The sequence below is a fragment of the Lepidochelys kempii genome, chromosome 20 (genome assembly GCF_965140265.1).
Source record: "Lepidochelys kempii isolate rLepKem1 chromosome 20, rLepKem1.hap2, whole genome shotgun sequence".
Classification (NCBI taxonomy): domain Eukaryota; kingdom Metazoa; phylum Chordata; order Testudines; family Cheloniidae; genus Lepidochelys; species Lepidochelys kempii.
The window spans coordinates 1,757,580-1,778,801 of NC_133275.1; the positions used below are offsets into that span (position 1 = coordinate 1,757,580).

Sequence of the window (21,222 nt, forward strand, 5' to 3'; positions counted from 1 at the left end):
CCCCAAACTTGCCCCCCAACACCAGCTACTTACTGATGACGCCCTGAGCGAAGGTGGGTGGGTTGGGGCGGGTCTGAGACGGGTCGTTGCCACTTCGCTCCTAGGAGAGATGGAGAATGTTTATGATCATGTGCACGCCCCCCACCCCAGCCCCCAGTACCACACACTGCCCCCTGTCCCTGCCCCCCCCAGTGCTGCCCCTCACACTGACCCCCCCCCCCCTTGCAGCCTCCACACACTCGGCCCGTCTGCAAGGGCGATTCCCAGTGCAGATGCCCGTGACCCACCCAACTCATCTCACACACGAGCCCCAGAATGGTGGCGGAGACACCCCGGTGCTGGGTATTTGCTGGGCAAGGCAGCACGGGGGGTCCAGACAGCCACATGCTCACCTGTCCGCTCCCAGCTGGGACGTGGTTCTGCATTTCGGCCGTGGCCGTGGCCCCCGAGAGCCGCTGAGCCAGCAGGGACACCTGTTGCCTTTGGAACCAAATCAAGAGAGAAGAATGAACCAGGAACTGCTCCTGCCCTCAGCCGCCTGCCTGCCTGCCCCCCTCCCACACATGCCCCCCTCTTACCTGTTCATCCCAGGGGCCACCCCAATGCTTCCCTGAGCCATCACCTTCTTGATGCCCTTCAGTGCTACCATCTTGGCCTTGGCAATGGGGTCCATGATGTCCTCAGCCGCAAACTTATCCAGGTCTGCGTGGAGAAGGAGCGTCAGCCAGAGCCCGCTGCAGGGTTCCCACCCCTGGCAGACCCAGCTGCTTCCCCCGGCTAACGCCCACCAGGCTCCGAGACCACAGGAGGAACCGCCACCCCCTATGTGGGAGTCTCAGTGCCCCCAACCCAGAGAGGAGGGGCAGCTGACAACAGACGTGGCTAAAGGGTGCCAATTTCCAGAATCCATGTTTGGCGGGCCCAAGCGGGGATGGAGCTGCTCTCCACGGCCTGAGCAGGCAGTTGGCACAGGCCCCATCCACGCTCCTGGGGGGGGCAGGAAACAGGACGACTCCCCAGCATGCCCCACCCAGGTCGGACAGGGTCACCCCTCAGCTTCCCACTCTCGTTCAGTCCTTGGCTGGTCAGCTGTGGTCGCCCAGTGCCAAGGGAATGCTCCTCCACTGAGACCCCCCCAGCTCCCTTCAAATGGGGAGGGGTTTCCCCAGATGTGGGGCCAGATCTGAACTTGGGACCTCAAAAGTCTGCCATCCCTTTGCCCCCGCTGGCTCCTACCTGTGTCAGGGAAGAAGCTGTTGGCCAGCTGGTGCTGCTGCATGACAAGCTGCTGGGGTTTCATGCCCATGGGGGTCGGCTGCACCCCAGGTATCTGCTTCTGCACCAGCACCTGCTGCTGGTTTGGCTGCGGGGTCAGCGCCGGCTGGACGCCGTGCTGGGCGGCGAGGACGTGGGGCTGGGGCTGCGCCATGTGTGGGGCCAGCACCTGGCCCTGCTGGGATCCCACCACCCGCTGCTGCTGCGTCATCAGCTGTTGGGTGGGCACCAGGTTCTGCTGCCTGGCGATGAGGCCCAGCTGCAGCTGTTGCTGGGGCCCCACCAGGCGGGGAGCCTGCCCGTCCGGGGGCTGGGCTGGCCCCGCAGGGTGAGCCAGAATGGAGTGCTGCTGCACAGTCTGGAGGTGCTGGGCGCCTCCCGGCAGGTGGGCCGACATCTGCTGCTTCTTCTGCAGCTCCTTCTTCTCGTGCTCCAGCAGGTCCTCGATGAGCAGGGGCAGCTCGCTGGCCACCAGGGAGCTCTCCATCTTCTCTAGGTCATCAGCCGGCGAGTGCTGGGCGTTGGCCAGGCCCAAGGCCCCTCCATCCAGCTCCAGCAGGGAACTGCTCTGGCTGGCTGCCAGCCCGCGGCCCGGAGCAGCATAGGAGCCCTTGTCTGAGCCAGAGGTGGCAGGTTGGCTGTTGTTTGGGAAGGGGGCTGTGCCGAGCCGCACGGGCCCTGCTCCGGGATTCAACAGGTTCTGGCCAGGCTTGAGCGTCAGGCCTAGGGAGGCAGCCATTTTCTCGGCCCCCTGGAGGGCCTCCGACTTGATGGGGACCGGGAGGCGGTCAGAGGCGCCAGCGTTGAACTGGCAGGGGGATGTCTTCAGGCAGCCATCCTCCAGCTTGGGCTGGACGCTGGCCGGCAGGGAGGCCGGCTTGGCTTCCAGGATGCTGGCCTGGGCCTTGAAGGTCGGGTGGGGAGCCGGTGCCGTGCTGGAGGGGCAGGGGGCAGGCGCCAGCCCTTCCCTGGGGGGTGCCAGCTCCTTGGGCTCCCCGGGGCCCTTGGGGCAGGGCCCAGCTGGCTCCCTCTTGAGCAGGGCCTCACGCTCAGCCTTCTCGTTGGCCGACTCCACCAGGCGCAGGTGCTCGTTGAAGATGTCCTTCTTGTCGCCCGTGTCCAGCTCGGGGTCGGTGTAGGCCAGCAGGTCGAACTCGTCGCCATTCAGCAGGTCGTCCAGGTGGGGGTCGTTGGTCTCCAGGTTGTCCAGGTTGCCCAGGTCGTCGTCCCCCTTGGCCACGTCCGGGTCCAGGCTCAGGTTGGCCAGGTCGTCGTCCTCCAGGTCCTTGTGGGAGTCAAAGTCGTCGTCCAGGTCGGGCTCCCCCGGCACCTCGCATGGGAGCCGCCCGCCCTCCAGCGCCAGGTGGCTCTTGCTGGGAGCTGGAGCCGGGGCCGGAGCCAGTGGGGGCTCCATGGCAGGGCTGTCCTTGGGGCCCTCGGGGCGCAGGCTGGTGGACGACAGCGGGCGGGGCGGCCCGTGCTGCAGCTCCAGGCCGCTGGCAGGCGGGGGCAGCGGAGGGCCACTTTTGTGGGGAGGCTGGTGGCTCCGCTGAGCCCCCTGCGGGGAAGAAGCAGAGGGCAGCAGAGGGGCCGGCAGCTTCGGGGGCTGCAGGACCGGGGCTGCCAGAGGCATGACAGAGGCACGCAGGGCCTGGCTGGAGCTCTCGTCGCCGGGCAGGAAGAAGCGTGGCCTGGCCGGGGGGCCCTGCTGGACGAAGGGGGAGCCCATGCCCCCGGCTGCCCCCTTCTGGGAGTTGTGCCGCAGCTCAATGAACTGGGCCCCCATGGCGCCGGGCGAGGATGGGATCTGCTCGGCAGGGCCCGGCACGCGCCCAGCCAGGCCCCCCAGCGCCGGCCGGCCGAGCTCGTGGCCAGGCGGCTGCTGGAAGCGGGCCGGGCTGGGGAGCCGCACGGCTGCCTGCTGCTGCCACATCTGCTGCTGCTGCGGCGAGGGCCCCTGGAACATGCCGCGTGGGAAGAAGGTCTGGGGGGCTCCCACCGCCGGCCTGCAACACAGACAGGGAGGGTCAGGGAGCGGCCCCTGCCTCGGGCGCCCCAGGAGGTGCAGCTCCTGGCCCGCACAGGGTGCCTGTGCCACCATCCGCCCAAGGGCAGAGCCACAGCCAAGGAGCTCCCTCGCTCGCCCACCCCAGGGGCAGGTCAGCAGCAGCTGGGGCTTCTGGAAGCGGACACGGGCTGGCCACGCCCCAGCACGGCATCGCCCCGCTGAGGGGCTCCTGTCGGACAGGCTGAATCCCCAGCAGACCTGCCAACGGCTTTCCCCACCCACGTCTGATGTCAGGGGATGGGGGCTCAGTGACGGCACCCTGTCAACGGGGGCCGCCCCAGAAATCCCAGCCCCCCACTCCCCCAGTGGATTCCAGAGAGGGGAGCGAGGCTCTCTGACTAGCTGGGCCTGGGAGCAAGGTCTCCTCAGTTCTATTCCCAGCTCTGCCACAAACTCGCTGAGTACTCGTGGGCCTCAGTTTCCCCACGTGTAGATGAGGGCAGGGTCTGATGGGTAAGTGAAGTGCCATGCCCTGCTCTCTCCCTGCTGTGAGTGCAGCAAGGCCAGAGCACTGCTCGCCTCCAGCACCTGTGGGGACACGCACCTGCCGTTGAGGTCCATGGAGGAGGGCGTGGCGGCAGGCGGCGGGCGAGAAAGCCGTTCGTCCGGTGCGAAGGCCACGGGCACCATAACTGGCCCAGAGAGTTTGCTGCTACCAGGGGCTGCGGGCAGATTCCCAAGGGTGCTCTTGTCCTGGGAAGGAAGGAAGAGCGATTCCACCTGTACCCCGACTCCTACAGATCACTCCCTTGCCTGCACCCTTCCCCTCCAGCTGTGAGGGATCCTGACTTCCCTCCTGACCCCAGCCTAGGCTCAAGCTTCTCTGCTGCAGGCAACGGGCAGCTCTAACTAGTGCACCTTGCTGCCCTTGTTCGGGACTAGCCCCAGCCCCATCCGAGTCTCCCCATGCGCTTTGTCTGGTGACACCCTGCAGCAGGGAGCTCCCCAGGTGACAGGCACTTCCAGATCTGTGCCCTCAGCCCCCGGCCCTCTGTCCCATTAAGAGGGGCCCTTGTGGGAGCGCGGGGCTTGTCGAAGCGCTGTGTTCATCAACGTGCAGAACCAAATCCACAGTGGCCGGCTCCGACTGCCCCTGGGGCGGGGCTGGGCGAGGCCAGGCCAGCGGCCCTGGGGCCAGTACGACGTGGCTCATACGGCTACGGAGATGTTCATGTGGCCCCAGCCACGCCTGCCCTACCTGCGCTGGCTGGTAGGGTGCCAGGCCCCTGAGCTGCTCGAAGGCCGGACTGCTGGCTTCGGCACTCCACGCTGCCTGGGAGGAGCTGGTGGCGGCGGCCGCACTCTCCTTCTCCTGCCGCAGGTTGTTCCTCTGGATCTGCTGGCGGATGAGGAGCTCGCGGAGTCTCTGGCGCTGGGAGATGAGGGATGCACCGTTACAGCAGGGCCTAGACTGCACCCTGGGAACTCACCTCCCTACCCCTGAGCATCTGGGGGACGGAGCGGCGACAGGACATCCAGGGCAGCTTGGAGACTCTCTGCCTAAGTTGACTAGACTGACACAGGTGGGAGGGTAAACTGAGGCACGGAGAGGGAGAGGGCCTTGCCCAAGTCACCCAGCAAGTTAACGGCAGAGCCGGAAACAGCACCCAAGCCCCAGTCCATGCAAGTAAAAGAGACTAGAGGGCAAAGAGCCATTCCCTGGGCTCCAGCTCTCCCTTGTATCCTCTAGGCGACGTCACGGTGTCCCTGGGCTCAGCCCCCACCAGCACCCACACATCCTGTGCCTGGCGCTGGGAGGGAAGCGGGGTGCAGTGGTTAGAGCAGGGGGGATTGGGAGCCAGCAGTCCCAGCTCGACCTCTGATTCGCCGTGCACCTGGTCTGTGCTCAAGGATGCCCCGAGCCAGTGCCCCCAAAGCCAAGTCACCCCCAAGGGTTAAGGAGAAAGCGGAGTGCTCACCTGCCTCTGCTTCTCCAGCTCCGACTGGCTGACGCTGCCGAGGGTGCCCTCCTGGCTGACGGGCAGCTCAGGCAGCTCCCGGCTGGGGAGAGCAGAGATCCCCGACACCACCTCGTCCCGCTTGTCAGCTGGCAGCACCATCCCGGCTCGGGGCAAGTAGGTCAGGGAGCTGTCCTGCTGCTGCTGGGGGTGGGGGGGTTGCTGTGGCAGCACCGAGGGGGGACGCAGGGGAGAGAGGCTGTAGGTTTCAGCAGGGCAGTTGCCAGGCCCCAGGGGGCTACCGGCCTGGTGGAAGCCGGGCGAGGAGGCATAGTTGGTGCTTTGGGGCTTGCCCACGGGCTGGCTAGAGGCGAAATGGCTGTTCATCCCGTGGGGTTGGTGGGAGGGGGAACCCTTGAGGGTCTCCGAGACAGCTGGGGGGAAGGTGAACCGCATCTGTGCCGGGGCGCCAGGGAAAACGCTGGCTCCGGGGGAGCGGGCAAAGGGGGGCTGCTGGCTTCCCGGCCCCTTGGAGTGAGGGTCACTGGGCTGGGCTGGAGGGAAGCCCCCGCCAGCTGGGGGATTGTGGGAGACTGGGATTGATTTGAAGCCGGAGTCAGGCATTTGGGGCCGCGGGGGCTTGTGCAGGGGGGCAAAGGGGTCCCGGGACTGGGGGCGCGAGGGGGGTCTGGAGTAGGGGTCGGGGGACTGGAAGCGAGGGGTGACGGGTGACTGACAGCAAGCCTCATTGGAGAGTGGCCGGGGGGTGAGGGGGGACTGGGAGCTGGACTGGGACTGTGGGCTGGCGGGGACGCGGGAGAAGGGGTCGGAAGGCAAGGACCTGGGGGGCAGGGCACAGCAGCTCTCGGGGGGCTGTGGCCGGGGCGTCAGGGGGGGCTGGGCATAGGGGTCCGAGTAGCAGGACACGGAGGGCGACTGCCTGTAGAGGTCAGGGTGGCTGGGAGGTGAGGGGGCCAGAGCCTGGGGATGCGGATGCGCGAGCCCTGGGCTCTGTGGCTCTACCTGAGAGACCCGTGGGGTCAGGGGGGCTTTGAACACGTCGGCCGCCTTCAGCTCGGCGGAGGAGAGGTGGGACGGGGAATCGGCGTAGCCCATGGCAGCCACGTAGCCAGGAGAACACACTCCCGGGCCCCCTTCCTCCTTCTTCACCTGCAGCCCCCCAGCTTCCAGGCTCCGCTTCTGCTCCCCGAACGGAGGGGGTGAGAGCAGCGGCTCGGGGGGCCTGGCCCCAGGGCTCCCTGGCACCGACAGGTTGTCCAGAGAGCCACTGAGGCAGCGAGGTTTCAGGAAGGGGTCTGGGGTGGAGGGCTGGTGCCGGGGGGGTCCAGGGGAGGTGGGGTGGAACTCCGGAGGCTGGGGGCCCAGGGCCGGCCGGGGAGTGGGCAGGAGCTGCTGCTGCTGTTGTGTGGGGAAGGGCTGAAAGGCAGCTCCGGCAGTGGGACTCTGGCCCAGGGGCGAGGGGAAGCGGGGCTCTAGCGGGTAGGTGGGGGCCATGCTGTAGGGGTCGTGCGAAGGCACTTGGGAAGGAAGCTTGAGGGAGAGCTCGCTGGACTCGGCCCCCGGTTCGGCGCCAGCAGGGGACTTCAGGAACCCGTCCGTGGAGCCAGGCAGGGCCAGCGGGCTGTTGATGTAGACAGGCTGCCCCGCAGCACCAGGCAGCGCCCCCTGCTGGGGCGGGATCCTCAGGTGCAGCGCGGGTCTCTCAGGCTTGCGCAGCACCTCCCCTTTGGTCTGCTTGTTGATCTGGCTCTCGGCCTGCTGCAGACAGAGCGCAGGATGGGGGTCAGCTTGCCAGGGGATCCTCTCTGCACTGCAGAGAGCCTGAGACGGCATCAGGTCAGATTCCCCCCCCCTCACACCCACCCACCACCTTGGGCTGTGAAACGGGGATGGGGCAGGGAAGGGAGGATCCGGCAGAGTCAGAGGAGGGGCCAGTTGCTCCAGTTCCTCCCTGGCCCAGTCTGGGTCCCCGAGAGGAAGAAAGGACAGAGAGGAGCCCCACAAGGCTCCTGCCTGCATCCGGAACGCTCTCCCCCGGCACGTACCTTCTGCACCTTGTTGATGCGATGAGCCGCCCGGTTATCTTTGGCCTTTTGCTGCACAAAAAAACAATCAGTTCTCAGAGCTGGGCTGTGAGACTCCCTGTCGATCCCCCGCGAGCAGGTCACGCTCCCCGGCCACAGCCCGCAGTGGGGAGCGGGCCCACGCAGGAAACTCACCAAGTAGGGGGCTTTGTCCGGGGCAGGGACCTTTCTCCAGAGCTTCATGATCTGTTTGCAGCGGCTGGACCAGTCTGGGTGGGGGACAGAGACAGAGGTTACGATCGCCCCAAATCACTAGCCATGGCAGCCTCCGGCTGGAGTCTCTGGAGCATCCGGGGTTTATGTCCCAAGCCCCAGCCGGGTCAGGGCAGGTGTGGGGACATCCCTCCAGCCTGGGCTCCCCAAGATGCATGGCCAGGGGCTTCGTGAAGCCAATGGAGGCTCACGCCAGAGAGCTCTCTGGGTAAGGAGCTTCTTAGCCAACACAGAAGTTTCATGCCAAGAGGACTATGCGCAAGGAACTCTTCCCGCAATAGGAGAAAGGGCTCAGTGCCCTCATACCAGAGAGGATTATGGGTAAGAGCCTTCACTCGGCCACTGAGATCCAGAGAGGCTGGTTACTGAGCATCCCTCCTTCCCGAAGGGGGCAGCCAGAGGGGCGAGAGCAGTTGCCTACCTGGGTAATCCTGCTTGAGGCTGGGGAAGTTCATGTTGGCATAGAGTACGGGCGAGATGGTGGACAGCTCGCCCAGCTCCTCATCCTTCTCCCAGCGCTGTAGGCTCCGCTGGTTGTAGGAGAGCCCATCCCCCTCACCCTCCGTGGTGGGGGTGGTGGGTGTGGAGGGGGTGGTGGCAGCCGAGCTGCTGGCCCAGGGGCTCTCGGGCTCGCAGTGGTCTGGGCTGAAGAAGCCACTTCTCTCCCTACACCGGGGAAAAAGCACATGGCCTGAGTCACCAGGGCTGCGGGCAAAGCCCAGGGCACATGCCAGCTGGGACAGATTCCAGCCCCTGGATTGAAGCAGCCCCCAGCGCCTTAGGGACCCGCATTCACCCCATCTCCTGAAGAACCCCGTGCCCTGCCTCTCCCAAGGGCACCAGCACTGCCCGCCTGGCACGCACCAACATACCTGTTATCGAGGAATGGGGACTGGCAGACTCCTGAGTAGGACTCCATGGGGACAGTGGAGGAGAGAGAGCCCAGAGAAACACTCCCTGTGAGGGAAGGCAAACCACGTGGCAGAGAGCTGGCAATGCGAGTCAGAGCCAGCCTCCCCATCCCCAACTCCCCCTCCCACCTGCCCCAAGAGGGCTCCTAGAGCCAAGCCAGGTGAATGCCTAGCTCCTAAAGAGTCCTAACACCACTCTCTCCTCCCCCAGGAATCACCCTCTGTTTCACCATGTGCAATAAATGCACAAGAGGGGTGACCTTCCCACAGATCACACAACACATCGATGCAGGAAACAGAACCCAGGAGTCCGGTCCCGCAATGCTGTCCTCCAGCCCCTAGATGGTGCTGCCTCTGCTCAAACCAGGCTGCACAGCAAGGGGCTGGAAATGGGGCACGCCGAACACGCCCAGGTTTGCTCTCCTGTGTCCTGCCTGGCGTAACAGACAGCACCCCCTGATGGCCCTCCCTCTCACAACCGGTCCCGAGAGCAGCCCTTTCACACCAGGAGTTTTTGGAAGGGTGTTGTAATTTATCAGCCACACTCGCCACACGGGACAGACAGGTCACCTTGCAGGAAGGGCCTCTGGGAGAGCTGTGCCCGGTTGGCGTCTCGCCCTCCCATGCTGGCCTCCATCCCTGCCGCCACGCAGCTCAGCTGCTGCTCCCGCTCGGCAGAGCCCAGCACGTCCTTGAAGAGCTGCTGGATGTCCTTGCTCTCCATCTTGGGCAATTCTGGGGGAAGAGGGATGATCAGAATGAGCACAGGGCTGGGGAGCTGCATGGCCTCATGCCCCGTGTGCGGATCCACCCCGTTCCAAACTCACCATCTTCCAGGGCGAAACTGAGGGACAAGACGTCCCCTCACACAGCACGCCAGTTGCCCAGCTGGAAAAGGAACCCAGGAGTCCTGACTCTTGGGTCCCTTCTACTCTACTAGACCCCACCTCCTCTCAGAGCCTTTTTGAACCAGATAAAATGGCACCTGGTTCAGGCTGAGAAAACAGGGTCACCACCATCCTCTGCTTGATTGGCAGCTGTACTATGCAACAAGCTGCGGGAACTGGTCTCCTCGGACCACCAGGGGCTTCAGCAAAGGGGAGCAAAGGGATCCCGCACAGGACTGAGCCACTAGCCTGGGAAGCTGGTCTTGGCAAGTCCCTTGCTTTGGGAATAGCCCATGTCACCCTCTGGGGGAGCTGGCACCAGGCTGTCGAGACCCATTGTGGGCTCCAGCACATGTTTGCTATTTCCCAGCACATGTTTCCCATTTCACCCTAGTGACAGGCATTTGGGAGGCCCCCTCAGCTTGGGGCCCTGGTTTAACTCTCCCGCTTCTGCCCTTCTTGCCAGCCCCGGCTGGCACCAGCACGGAACCGAGGGAGGTGTGAGGGGACGTCCGGCAGCCTGACCTTCTGTGGGGATCTTGTCAAGGTCGGAGCTGAGAGCACCCTCGCCGGGCGTCGCCGGCTTCTCGCTGTCCCCAGGATCCGGAGAACCTTTCGGCTCCTCTGCCCCTGGGAGACAAACGCACACGCCACCCACATCACCCCAGCTCAGCACCCGAGGCCAGGGGGTGTGCCGCTGCAGATATCTTCCTGCCCCACCCCACACACAATGGGGGCAGACATGCCATGGGGATGCTGGGTCGTGACCCCCACCCCCACCCCATCGGGGGCGGGCGTGCCAGGGTCGTGACCCCCACCCCCACCCCATCGGGGGCGGGCGTGCCAGGGTCGTGACCCCCACCCCCACCCCCACGGGGGCGGGCGTGCCAGGGTCGTGACCCCCACCCCCACCCCCACGGGGGCGGGCGTGCCAGGGTCGTGACGCCCACCCCCACCCCATCGGGGGTGGGCGTGCCAGGGTCATGACCCCCACCCCCACCCCATCGGGGGCGGGCGTGCCAGGGTCGTGACCCCCACCCCCACCCCATCGGGGGCGGGCGTGCCAGGGTCGTGACCTGGGAGCTTGGAAGTCCGTCCCCCCCTTTCAGCACCCTCCTTCCCTGAAAAGAGTAGGAACTGAGGGTGATGTTCTAGGCTACATCTCTATGGTTCTGAAGGTGGGGGAATCACTCTAGGACTCCAAACCATAGAGACTCCGGAGTCCTCCAGGACTGACCATAGATGCAGCCTGCCTAGATAATAGCCCACAGCCATAGAGCTGTAGCTAGAGTGCTTAGCCATGATGGATAGAGTGGCACAGCTCTATGGCCACGGGCCGGTTGGAGAGTACACTCTAGACAGGATCTCTATGGTCAGGGGAGTTGGTCAACAAGATGGGGAGCTCCAGCCATGGTGGAGGTTATACAAATGGAGTCCTGCATATTCAGATATTCAAATGAGAGGGTCACTCTATTTGCATAACCCCCCAGCACTCTGTACCAGCCTGCCATAGTGCTGAGTCCCGTCCCCACAGGGAACACCCCCCAGCCACGGGCCGGACACCAGCCCCCGCCCAGCCCCCGCTCCCCACCCGCGGGCCAGCCCGGTGGGAGGTGCTCACCTGGGTCCTCGGCCTTCGCTTCCGCCCCTTTCGGGTCCTCCTCTTGGGCCACCAGGGTGCTGCTGTCCATGCTGCTGTCCCCTGGGGGGGGTGTCACAGGAGGGGGACGCTGAGCCAGCAGACGGCCCCTCCCTCCCGTGACGCCAGCCCCTTGGCAAGGGTGATCTCCGGCTCCTGGCACTACCCGCCCCCAGTCCAGGTGACCATGCCCAGCCCCTCAGATCCCTCCCCACCAAGCCAAGTCCCACCGGCCAGCCCTGCACCCTGCCAACCTCCGCTCAGAAGCCAAGGGCATCTCTGCAGCCCCCTTACCTTTCAGATGGGCAGGGGTCTCCTTCCCATCTCCAGGCACCTTTTGGAGTGTGCCGGGCACCCCAGGGTCCACCCTTGGTCTGGGAGCACCCTGGCCAAAGGGGGGGCAGGCAGCTCCATCCCCTACACCCCCCGCAGCCAGCAGGGCCTTCCGGCTCAGGTCCATGAGCGCCTTCCCGAAGAACGCTTCCTGCCGAAGGAGTGGGGAAGGGGACGGGAGGGGGTGGGAGGAAGCCAGGGGACACGTACCAGAGTTAACAGAGGAGCCAGACCCCATCCCCACCTCTCTGCCCAATGAAGCTCCCCCACCCTCCCCTCCCCCTCCCCTCTGCCCACAGCAGCAGGGGCTGACATGGCCCTGTCCCGCCACAGCCTGGCTTACCTGGAGGTAGGCAGGGAACATATCCTCCAACTTGCTCTTCTTCCTGCCTCTGCGTTTCTTCTTCTCGTCCACCTCCGTGGCACCCTGCTCCGCAGCGCCCTCCGCTGGGATCTCCGCCGGCGCCCCTGTGGACAGCAGCTTCTGTTACTTCCGCCCTCCCCAGGAGGGAGTAAAGAACCCCGGAGACCTGGGGCCCTCCTGGAAGGAGCCCTGCCTTGGGCAGGGATTTCCCCATCGCCTCCCCGCACAAGCTGTGGTGCAGCCCCACCTCCCTCCATGAGATCCCAGAACTCAGGGTTGGGGCGGGGGCTGTTCTGTCCCAGCTACACCCCACGACACAGAGGTTAATGCAAGAGGGCCAGGCACTGCCTGGGCGCACGCGGCTCCTACCGTCCTCCGGGTGCCCCTCGGCGCTCAGCACCTCGCGACATGCCTCCACCAGTGCCGCTGAGCCCTTCTTCAGCCGGGTGTGGGACTTCCGCTGCCGCACCATGAACCCGCCGATCCCTGTGGGGGAAGATGAGCGTTGGGGGGTTACAGAGGGAGGCCTCAGCCCTGCTTAGCCGGTGGGTTTCACTGCACAGAGCCCAGGGCACAAGATGCTGGAACCGACACCCTCCAGCCCCAGCTCTGATGGGCTGGATTCGGCGGGACGCCTCCGTCAGTCACCATGGACAAGGCCCGGAAGAGCCCAGCTGATTAGCCGTCCCCTTGTCACGGATTGGTGCAGGAGTACTCACCGGGGCGGTACGGCTTCCGCTTCCTCTTCTTGCACTCCTCCGAATCCTCCAGCCCCTTCCCCGAGTCCACATCGGCGCCCCCGTCCCGGTCGGGGCTGGCAGCAGCTTCCAGCTTGATCTCACACTCCATGTGCTCCACACCCCCTGCGCGCGGGAGGGGGAGAGACGTTAGAGCGGGACTCCCTCATGCCCCCCAGTCCCACTATGGCAGAGGGAAAGTCAACTGACAATCCAGACCCCGTGTATCCCCCACTCCCACACCCAGCCCCACACATTGCTCGCCAAGCTGCGCCCCTTCTCCCCACGACACTGACCCTGGAGGAGCCAGTTCAGCCCATCAGCGACAGAGGGGTACCCCTCTCTCTGGTGCATCCTCCCACACCAGCCATGGGCCCCTGAAAGCCAACAGCCACCCAGCTGGGCCCAGCAACATTCTCCCCACCCCACCCCACCCCACGCAGTTCTGCCAACGTGCCAACCCCTCCCTGAGCGCGTCCCTCTCTCTCACCTGCACCCCCCCGCGCACACGCCCCTCCCTGCACATGTATACGTCCCCCTTGCGCCCCAGTGCGGAGGATCCCAGCTGCAGCCACCTCCCACCCACCCACCACAGTGCCAACGCCCTCAGGCACCGAGCCGAGGCCTGCCCTCCCGGGCACGGCAAGAGCCCTCGGTTCGGTGGGCTCGAGGGGCTGACCAGGCCTGGCAGCCCAAGCAGCAGGCAGCAGCATGCGTGCGTCCCGCGCCAGCCGGCAGTGGGGAGCAGGGGCCACACGAGGGGAGCGCACCTTCACCCTTCAGCAGGTCGTCCGCATCCAGATCCCCATCCTTCTTCTCGTCCGCACCCAGGGGGTCACCGCCCTCCAGGCCCCCCTCCCCATTCAGGGGGCCCAGCCGGGTCTTGCGTTGCCTGCGTTTGTGCAGAGGGGACATGGACAGGTTCCGCAGCACGGCCATGCCCGTCTCCGTCAGCCAGACGCCCTCGAAGCGGAAATACTGGGGCTCTGTGGGGGGAAGGAGGCAGGGCCAGACAACAGAGTTACGGATCACACGCTCTCCACTTGCAGGCTGGCCCAGAAGTCAGGATGCCTGGGTTCTATTCCGGGCTCTGCACTGACCCACTAGGAGACCTTGGGCCAGCCCCTGAGCCTCTCTGTGCCCTTCGTCTAGCCCGTTCAGACTGTGAGCTCTTCAAGGCAAGACAGACTCCTTGACCCCCTGCTCCAACTACTGGATTCCACAACCCTCCCCACCCCCCACGAGCCAGGAACAGAACCCAGGAGTCCGGGCTCCCAGCCCTAACCGCGAGACCCCACTCTTCTCCCTGAGCCGGGAATGAACCCAGGAGCCTTGGCCTCTGCAGCACACCCCTCCCTGGGAAAAAAGTGATACAACCCTAGCGAGACCGACTCGTCCCAAGCTCTGGGAGGGCTCAGAGCCCCCATGGCAGCTTCTTCCTTCCAGCTGGGAGAGCTGGGAGCCCGGTGCAGCCAGAGGCCCTTCGGGGGGATGGGGCACACACTGGAACCCCCCAAGTGGGGCGGCGAGTGCAGCTCGGTCACACGGAGTGGAGAGCGTGTCCCCTTCCCCACATACTTACCCGGCTCCTTGATCTTCACCGGGATGATCTCTGGGGGGGCGACGGGAACTGGGGAGGGAAACAGACAGCGGTGAGTCCACCTGAGTCCCCGGCCCACTCCCCCCGCCCAGTCCCTGCTGCCCCAAGCACCTGCCTCCCGGCGCAGGGGAGGCATGGACGCACCGACTGGCTTGACCACGTAGGGCTGGCAGGAGCTGCAGTCGAAGCCCTCGTCTGCTGCCTGTTCCACCTCCTCCTCCGTGAAGAGATTGCTGCACACTGCGTGGATCCACCTGGGGGACAGGGACGGGTAAGGGACGGGGCGCAGCATGGGGCCCGGGGCCTCCCCAGGGGAAAGGCGCTTGGCTCAGGAACTCCCTTTGATTCTGCTCCCGGAGGCAGCCCCCGAGCGCTCCAGGGAACCCTCCCAAGCTGCCTGTCCTGGGGACGCCAAGGAACAAGCTGATCTCCACCAGGGGAACCCAGCCCCAAACAGGGAGCTGTGCAGGGACCCGTTCAATAAAATCAAGTCTGGTCTCTCGCTTAGACCCTCTTGCGGCAGGGGCAGGGCCCCGAGCACAGCCCCGTGTGCATCCCCCGAGGCAGAACCCTGCTCCAGATCGGTTACATCTTTCTGGCCCTTATATTTTCAGAAACCTTTCAAAAAAATAAAAAAAAATTAAAAAAAATATGAGCCATCCAACAGCCTGCAGAGAGCCTGAAACAGTAACTCTTGGAGGCATGAACTGACCTGACTCCTCACCAAGGCTGTTGACTCTGAACCCTAATGGTGCCATATCGAGCTGAGAAGATGTGTGCCAGTGTGGATAAGATCCTGTCTCTAACCCAATAGCCCAAGGAGCAAGGATTAGGAGAGCTGTGTTGGCCATTTGCATGTTTCACTGGAAGCTGTCCCAGAATTCCCAGAGGCTGTTCCCAGGTCCAGGGACCAGCCGCAGATTGCATGAAGCAAGGGCTCCAGGGGGCAAACACCAGCTGGGGTGTCGGACCCCCTAGGACAGAGGTGGGCAAACTACAGCCCGCGGGACTGTTCTGTGCTCCCGGCCGGGGAGGCCGGCCCCCAGCCCCTCCCGCGCAGTGACACCGCTGCGCTCTGGCTCCAGCCGGGCAGCGAGCTCCTGCTGCTCTGAGCAGCATGGTAAGGGGGCGGGGGGTCCCGCAGGGCAGTCAGGGAGCAGAGGGAGGTTGGATGGAGCAGAGGATCTGTGGGGGCAGTCAGGGGACGGGGAACAGGGAGGAGTGGGAGTCCCGGGGGGCCTGTCAGGAGGTGGGGGTGTGGATAGGGGTCGGGGGGGCAGTCAAGGGACAGGGATGGTTGGATGATGGGATCCCAAGGGGCAGTTAAGGGTGGGGGGTCCCGGGAGAGGGCAGTCAGGGGATGAGGAGCAGAGGGTGGTTGAATAGGGGGTGCGAGTCCCGGGGGGTCTGTCAGGGGGCAGGTGTGTGGATAGGGGTTGGGGCAATCTGGAGACAGGGAGTGGAGTCCCAGGGGGCAGTCAGGGGCAGGGGACAAGGAATGGGGGGGTTAGATGGGTTGGAGGTTCTGAGGGGGGCAGTCAGGGGGTGGGGGGCAGTCAGGGGGCGGGGGCCAGGCTGTTTGGGGAGGCACAGCCTTCCCTACCCAACTCTCCGTACAGTTTTGCAACCCCGATGTGGGCTGCGGGCCAAAACGTTTGCCCCCCGTTTGTGTGCAGCCGCGTGGCTAGCCCCCCCACCGACCTCCGCCAGGCGGAAAGGGGGCTGGGCCTCACCGGTCGCAATGCCTGCACTGGATGAGCAGGTCGTCTTCCACGTACTTCGCCCGGCAGAGGGGGCAGGTCACGAGGCTGGCGCAGGGGGCGCAGTGCGTGGAGTTGTTCTGCCACTCACAGTGAAATCCAGGGGAGCCCGCCCCGCACTGCACGCAGCACACGCACCTACCGGAGAGAGGGGTCAGCACCAGCCCCCGCTGCACCCCCTGGCGCCCCGAGAGCCCCCCACGCACTGCCCGTCTCACGCCGCACTGCACCCCTACCCGCCTGTCCCGTCCCCACCGAGAGCCCCCCACGCACTGCCCGTCTCACGCCGCACTGCACCCCTACCCGCCTCTCCCGTCCCCCCCATAGCCCCCCACGCACTGCCCGTCTCACGCCGCACTGCACCCCTACCCGCCTGTCCCGTCCCCACCGAGAGCCCCCCACGCACTGCCCGTCTCACGCCGCACTGCACCCCTACCCGCCTGTCCCGTCCCCACCGAGAGCCCCCCACGCACTGCCCGTCTCACGCCGCACTGCACCCCTACCCGCCTGTCCCGTCCCCACCGAGAGCCCCCCACGCACTGCCCGTCTCACGCCGTACTGCACCCCTACCCGCCTCTCCCGTCCCCACCGAGAGTCCCCACACACTGCCTGTCTCACGCCGCACTGCACCCCTACCCGCCTGTCCCGCCCCACCGAGAGCCCCCCACGCACTGCCCGTCTCACACCGCACTGCACCCCTACCCGCCTCTCCCGTCCCCCCCATAACCCCCCACGCACTGCCCGTCTCACGCCGCACTGCACCCCTACCGGCCTCTCCCGTCCCACCGAGAGCCCCCCACGCACTGCCCGTCTCACGCCGCACTGCACCCCTACCGGCCTGTCCCGTCCCCGCAATAGCCCCCCATGCACTGCCCGTCTCACGCCGCACTGCACCCCTACCGGCCTGTCCCGTCCCCCCAATAGCCCCCCACGCACTGCCCGTCTCACGCCGCACTGCACCCCTACCGCCTGTCCCGTCTCCCCAATAGCCCCCCACGCACTGCCCGTCTCACGACGCACTGCACCCCTACTGGCCTGCTCCACCCCACCGAGAGCCCCCCATGCACTGCCCGTCTCACGCCGCACTGCACCCCTACTGGCCTGCTCCACCCCACCGAGAGCCCCCCACGCACTGCCCGTCTCACGACGCACTGCACCCCTACTGGCCTGCTCCACCCCACCGAGAGCCCCCCACGCACTGCCCGTCTCACGACGCACTGCACCCCTACTGGCCTGTACCACCCCACCGAGAGCCCCCCACACACTGCCCGTCTCATGCCGCACTGCACCCCACCCCAGGCCCAGGCCCCATTGCACACAGAGAGAGATGGATCAAGTCGGGGGTCAGAACAGGCTCCCCCCGCCCTCGGCAAGCCCCACGGCTGCCCTGGCTCCAGCCCAGAATCGCTGCTGCCCAGGAGGCTCCCCCGTGGCGCGGCTGGGTCGGGGCCCCGGCTCTGGCGCTCACCACTTGCACTTCCAGCCGCCCTTGGGCACGGTGTGCAGCGGCGGGTCCAGGCAGTAGGTGTGGTAGCTGATGTCGCAGTCGTCGCAAAGCAGCAGGCGCGAGGGGTCCGAGGCCTTGCCACACACCTCGCAGACGATGCACTCCACGCAGCGCCAGCCCTTCAGCAGCATCACCTTGGTGATCTGGGGAGCAGAGCGGGGCTGCACTGTGAGGGGGCAGGGAGGGGAGCCCCGCCCCCCGCAGGGCTGGCGCAGGGACGGGGAGGATCAATAGGCACAGAGGTCACACCCTTGCCCGTGGCACCGGACCCAGCTCAGAGCACTTCTGCTGGGGCAGAGAGGAAAGTGTCCAAGGGCCAGGCACGCAGCCTGTGGGACCAGCCGTAGGGACCCAGACCCATGCTGGAAGGGGCCCAGTGGCACTGGGGCCCATGTGCAATGGCAGCTGACGGGAGAACCCGGGTGCAGGAGGAGAGCTGCTCCCAAAGGTGCACCAGGGCCAGACTAGGGCTTGGGGGATCCAGCTCCTCCCACGCCACCTTACCTTGCTGTTGACGCAGTAGGGATGGTAGCACTGGGAGCACTGGGAGCAGGCCAGGAGGTGCCCCTCCGCCCCGCGCCCGAAGCTGCCGCACACCACGCACATGTCCTGCCGGGGAGAGACAGACGTCGGGGGGCTGGGCAGACACACACAGAGCCCCCCGGCCGAGCCCGGGACCCGGCTCCTCCCCCCGGAACCTGGCTCCTCCCCTCACCGGAACCCCCTCCTTCCCTGGGGGGCCCATCTGCTCCCCTACCTGCATGAGAACGAACTTGTCCGTGTTGGAGAAAAGCACCACAGTGTTCTGCATGGTGTCGTCCTCCTCCTCGTCATCCTCCTTGCTGGGGGAGCTGTCGATATCCGCCAGCTGGGGAGCAGGCGAGACAGGGTGAGAACACGTCACCGCTGGAGCAGGCACGGACCCACCCCCGGACCGAGCCAGGCACCCCAAGGGCGCCGGTCAGGGCCAATCCGGCCAGCTGAGCCGGAGACGGAAGCACCAGGTTCCCCCTGCAAGGCTGGAGTGGGGCCTGGCTTAGACACTGGGGGAGAAAGAGCAGAACAGCACAATGTGCCGAAACCTGCGCTGCAGCCCCCCACAGCCCACGAGGGGAAAGGCCCTGTCCCCACTCCTACCCTGGATCTCATCAGACCCAGAGCCCCCTGGAGGCATGTCCCCCCCAGCCAGCCAGTCTTCCCGGCCTGGGATCTGAGCCAGCCCCCGCACACCCAACCAATCCCACCGACTGCCCGATGGAGAGGCTACCAGCTCTGGTTTAAGACACGGGGAGGGGGAATCAGAGCCCACCAGCACAACGCTCCTAGGGGTCACTCGCCAAGCACAATGCTCCAGACATCGGGAGTGGCCTGGGCCCCCCACAGATCCCACCCTGGGGAGCGAGGGGCTCCACAGCAGCCACTTCCGAGGGCCGGGGGGGCAACGCAGGGATGCAGAACCACCTCCCCAGCCCAGCCTTACCGCGAGGGTCTCAATGGACGAGGTGGTCGACTTCAGCCGAGCTCGGCCCCGGCCCCGGCCCCCCTGGGTCCCGCCTCGGGGCCGCCTCCTCCCTGGGAAGCTGCTGCTGCGACCCTAGGGCCAAGGGGAGGGGGGGTTACAGCAACACCCAGGCTTCCCAGAGCCAGGGACCTGCTCCAGCTGGCATGGCCCCCCGCCCGCTCCAGGGGGCACCAGGAGATGGCACAGCCCCTGGGACTCACGTGGGGGGGGGCACGCGGGACCCATGGGGGCTGCCCCATTCCCACTTGTCCCCCACCCTGCACCCCAGCAAAACGGCCAGCGGGGGATGGCGCTGACAGCGGAAGGGTGGGGTGCAGGGGCCAGCCTGACTCGGGATGGAGACAGTGCTCCCCTCCCTGCCCCACAGCTTGGCAGTGGGGTGTCAGACCAGGGTGGGGTGGCGCACAACGGGGGGCTGGAGGGAGCATGTGGTGAAGGGGTGCCCAGAGCCAGGCCCGATCCCAGCAGGGACAGTGAGAAAGCCCCCCATCCTGGTGCCCCTGCCACACCCTGTGCCCACATGTCCCCCCTTACCTGCCCGTGCCCCGGTCCCCCCGTTACCTGCTTGACGCGGGAGCGCCCCGGGGAGCTGCGCCGACGCCCCTTCTCCCCCTCGCCCTTGGCCCCAGTGCCGGGCTCAAAGAGCAGCGAGTCGTCCGTCTCAGCCAGCGAGTCGGTGCAGTGGGGCAGGGAGCCGGCGTCGTCCTTCTGCAGGCTGATGTCGGTGGAGGTCATGCCCAGCTCCATGGAGAGAGAGCCCCCGCCCTCAGGGTCCGGAGAGCCCAGCAGGGGCTCCGAGCCAGGAAAGCTGCTTCTGGTGTCGCCCTGGCTCAGGTTGGAGATCTCGTTGACGATGTCCGACTTGATGAGGGTGGGACGGGGCCGCAGGACGGGGGGCTCGGGGCCCCCCTCTTCCCCACGCTCCAGCAGCTTCCCGCCCGTCCCATACACCTCCATCGGGGTGGCCGGGCCCAGCTCCTCAGGCTCCAGCAGCATGGGGGACCCCTTAGGCTCGCTGGTGAAGCTGACCGGGGTCTGGCTGGACTCAGGGTCCCCCCCACCCCGGCTCTCCTCTAGCCCGTCCTCACTCAGTGGGGGAGAGCACCTCCCCCCGGCCCCCGCCTGCTCTGGCCCAGCGGCTCCCTCCTCCTCTTCCTGCTGTGCCAAGCCTGGGAACGGCCCCAGGGCCACAGCTGGGGTGGACTGGGCACCATCCCCGGCGGGGCTGGCCAGGGACCCCGCCTCGCCCCCTGCTGTGTCCATCCCCTCCTCCTCCCCACACTCCATCGTTTCCCTGGGCTGTGGGGGGCCCAGCTGGGGAGCAGGGGAGCCTGGCAGAGGGACTGTGGGGGGTGTCTCTGTCCGGGGTGGGGAGGCAGGCTCCTTGTCCATGGGGGGCTGGGGGCTGCCTGCAGGCTCCAGCGGGACCGCGGTGATGGCAGGGGGTCCCGCTGGCTGCTTGGGGGCCGGTTCCTCTTTGGCATCCGGTGGCGGCTCCTCGGAGCGGGCGGGCGATGCAGCAACAGCGGGGTCTGGGGAGAGAATCAAGGGGGACAGTCACTCTCACGGGGGCGCAGAACACTCTGCCCCCAGCACCCGGAGGGTTAAAGGCGCCTCACTTCATTCGGCAGTTCGGAGCCTTCCAAGCAAAGGGCCCGACTCCCAGAATGCTCTGGGGCGGCCTCGGCCCGCATTCCCCCTCCCCACGGACGACGGCAGAGCTGGCAGACCCGCCCCCAGGGGTGTTCGTGGGGCACCCCCCTCACCTGGAGGGGCCGGGGGCAGGGCTGGCGGTTCAGGGGCCATCTCGGGGGGTGTCGGCTCCGTCGCCTCGTCCTTAGCAGGTGCTGCCGGGCCTGGCGCCTCCTCCGGCTCCGGAGCAGGACCTGGGGGACAGGATGGCTGGTTGGGGGGGTTGGAGGGGGAGCCCCCGAGCCCCTGCCTCACCCACCCCCCTGGGTCAGCAGCAGCGCCCAGCAACCAGAGGCCAAGCAGCGCCACCTAGCAGGCAGCACAGGGCCACTGGGCTCTGCCTGGGCTCGCCCCGGGGACGGGGGCCCAGCCTGGGGACACTCAACACAACACCCAACCTGTCCACGTTCCCTGGGCTCTCCCAAGCTCCAGCCTCTCGGCAGGGCCACCCAGACAGAGGCAAATACGACCGCTGGCTTAAAGAGGGGGAGAAACTGAGGCATGGGGTGGAGGGACTGGCTCAAAGTCACGCAGCAGGTCAGCGTTGGAGCTGGGAATAGACGTCAGGACTGTTGTCTCTCACCAGAGGGATCCTTCCTCCCAGCCAGTGGTGAGGAGGCAGGTGGAAACTCCTGGCACCAAGGGGTAATTCTCACAGGCCCACGCTGGGGCCAGGGCATCCCCAATGCTGTGGGGCCGGCGTGGGGCAGG

The 21,222-nt window shown here is 66.4% G+C and overlaps 1 protein-coding gene across 6 annotated transcripts in view; it reads right to left on the bottom strand.

Moving 5' to 3' along the window:
* The window catches only part of KMT2D (lysine methyltransferase 2D), a 50,058-nt gene that overhangs the window by 15,975 nt on the left and 12,861 nt on the right, over positions 1-21,222 (bottom strand). For 4 of the 6 annotated variants that reach the window (XR_012155750.1, XM_073318945.1, XM_073318943.1 and 1 more), the window contains exons 11-38: positions 20,586-20,705; positions 19,381-20,351; positions 18,778-18,891; positions 18,055-18,165; positions 17,802-17,906; positions 17,259-17,440; positions 15,764-15,928; positions 14,175-14,284; positions 14,013-14,060; positions 13,201-13,416; positions 12,413-12,556; positions 12,063-12,179; positions 11,673-11,797; positions 11,291-11,480; positions 10,979-11,059; positions 9,883-9,987; positions 9,041-9,205; positions 8,432-8,516; positions 7,981-8,225; positions 7,482-7,555; positions 7,308-7,358; positions 5,263-7,020; positions 4,542-4,715; positions 3,888-4,036; positions 1,237-3,281; positions 579-702; positions 393-480; positions 34-100 (exon numbers count right to left, since the gene is read on the bottom strand). Coding sequence is in view for 5 of the 6 variants with exons in the window: in XM_073318945.1 (XP_073175046.1) it covers positions 34-100; positions 393-480; positions 579-702; positions 1,237-3,281; positions 3,888-4,036; positions 4,542-4,715; positions 5,263-7,020; positions 7,308-7,358; positions 7,482-7,555; positions 7,981-8,225; positions 8,432-8,516; positions 9,041-9,205; positions 9,883-9,987; positions 10,979-11,059; positions 11,291-11,480; positions 11,673-11,797; positions 12,063-12,179; positions 12,413-12,556; positions 13,201-13,416; positions 14,013-14,060; positions 14,175-14,284; positions 15,764-15,928; positions 17,259-17,440; positions 17,802-17,906; positions 18,055-18,165; positions 18,778-18,891; positions 19,381-20,351; positions 20,586-20,705 (7,929 nt within the window). In the remaining variant the exon portion in view is untranslated. The remainder of the gene's footprint in view (positions 1-33; positions 101-392; positions 481-578; positions 703-1,236; positions 3,282-3,887; positions 4,037-4,541; positions 4,716-5,262; positions 7,021-7,307; positions 7,359-7,481; positions 7,556-7,980; positions 8,226-8,431; positions 8,517-9,040; positions 9,206-9,882; positions 9,988-10,978; positions 11,060-11,290; positions 11,481-11,672; positions 11,798-12,062; positions 12,180-12,412; positions 12,557-13,200; positions 13,417-14,012; positions 14,061-14,174; positions 14,285-15,763; positions 15,929-17,258; positions 17,441-17,801; positions 17,907-18,054; positions 18,166-18,777; positions 18,892-19,380; positions 20,352-20,585; positions 20,706-21,222) is intronic. The other 2 variants (XM_073318947.1, XM_073318946.1) reach the window with 2 other exon arrangements.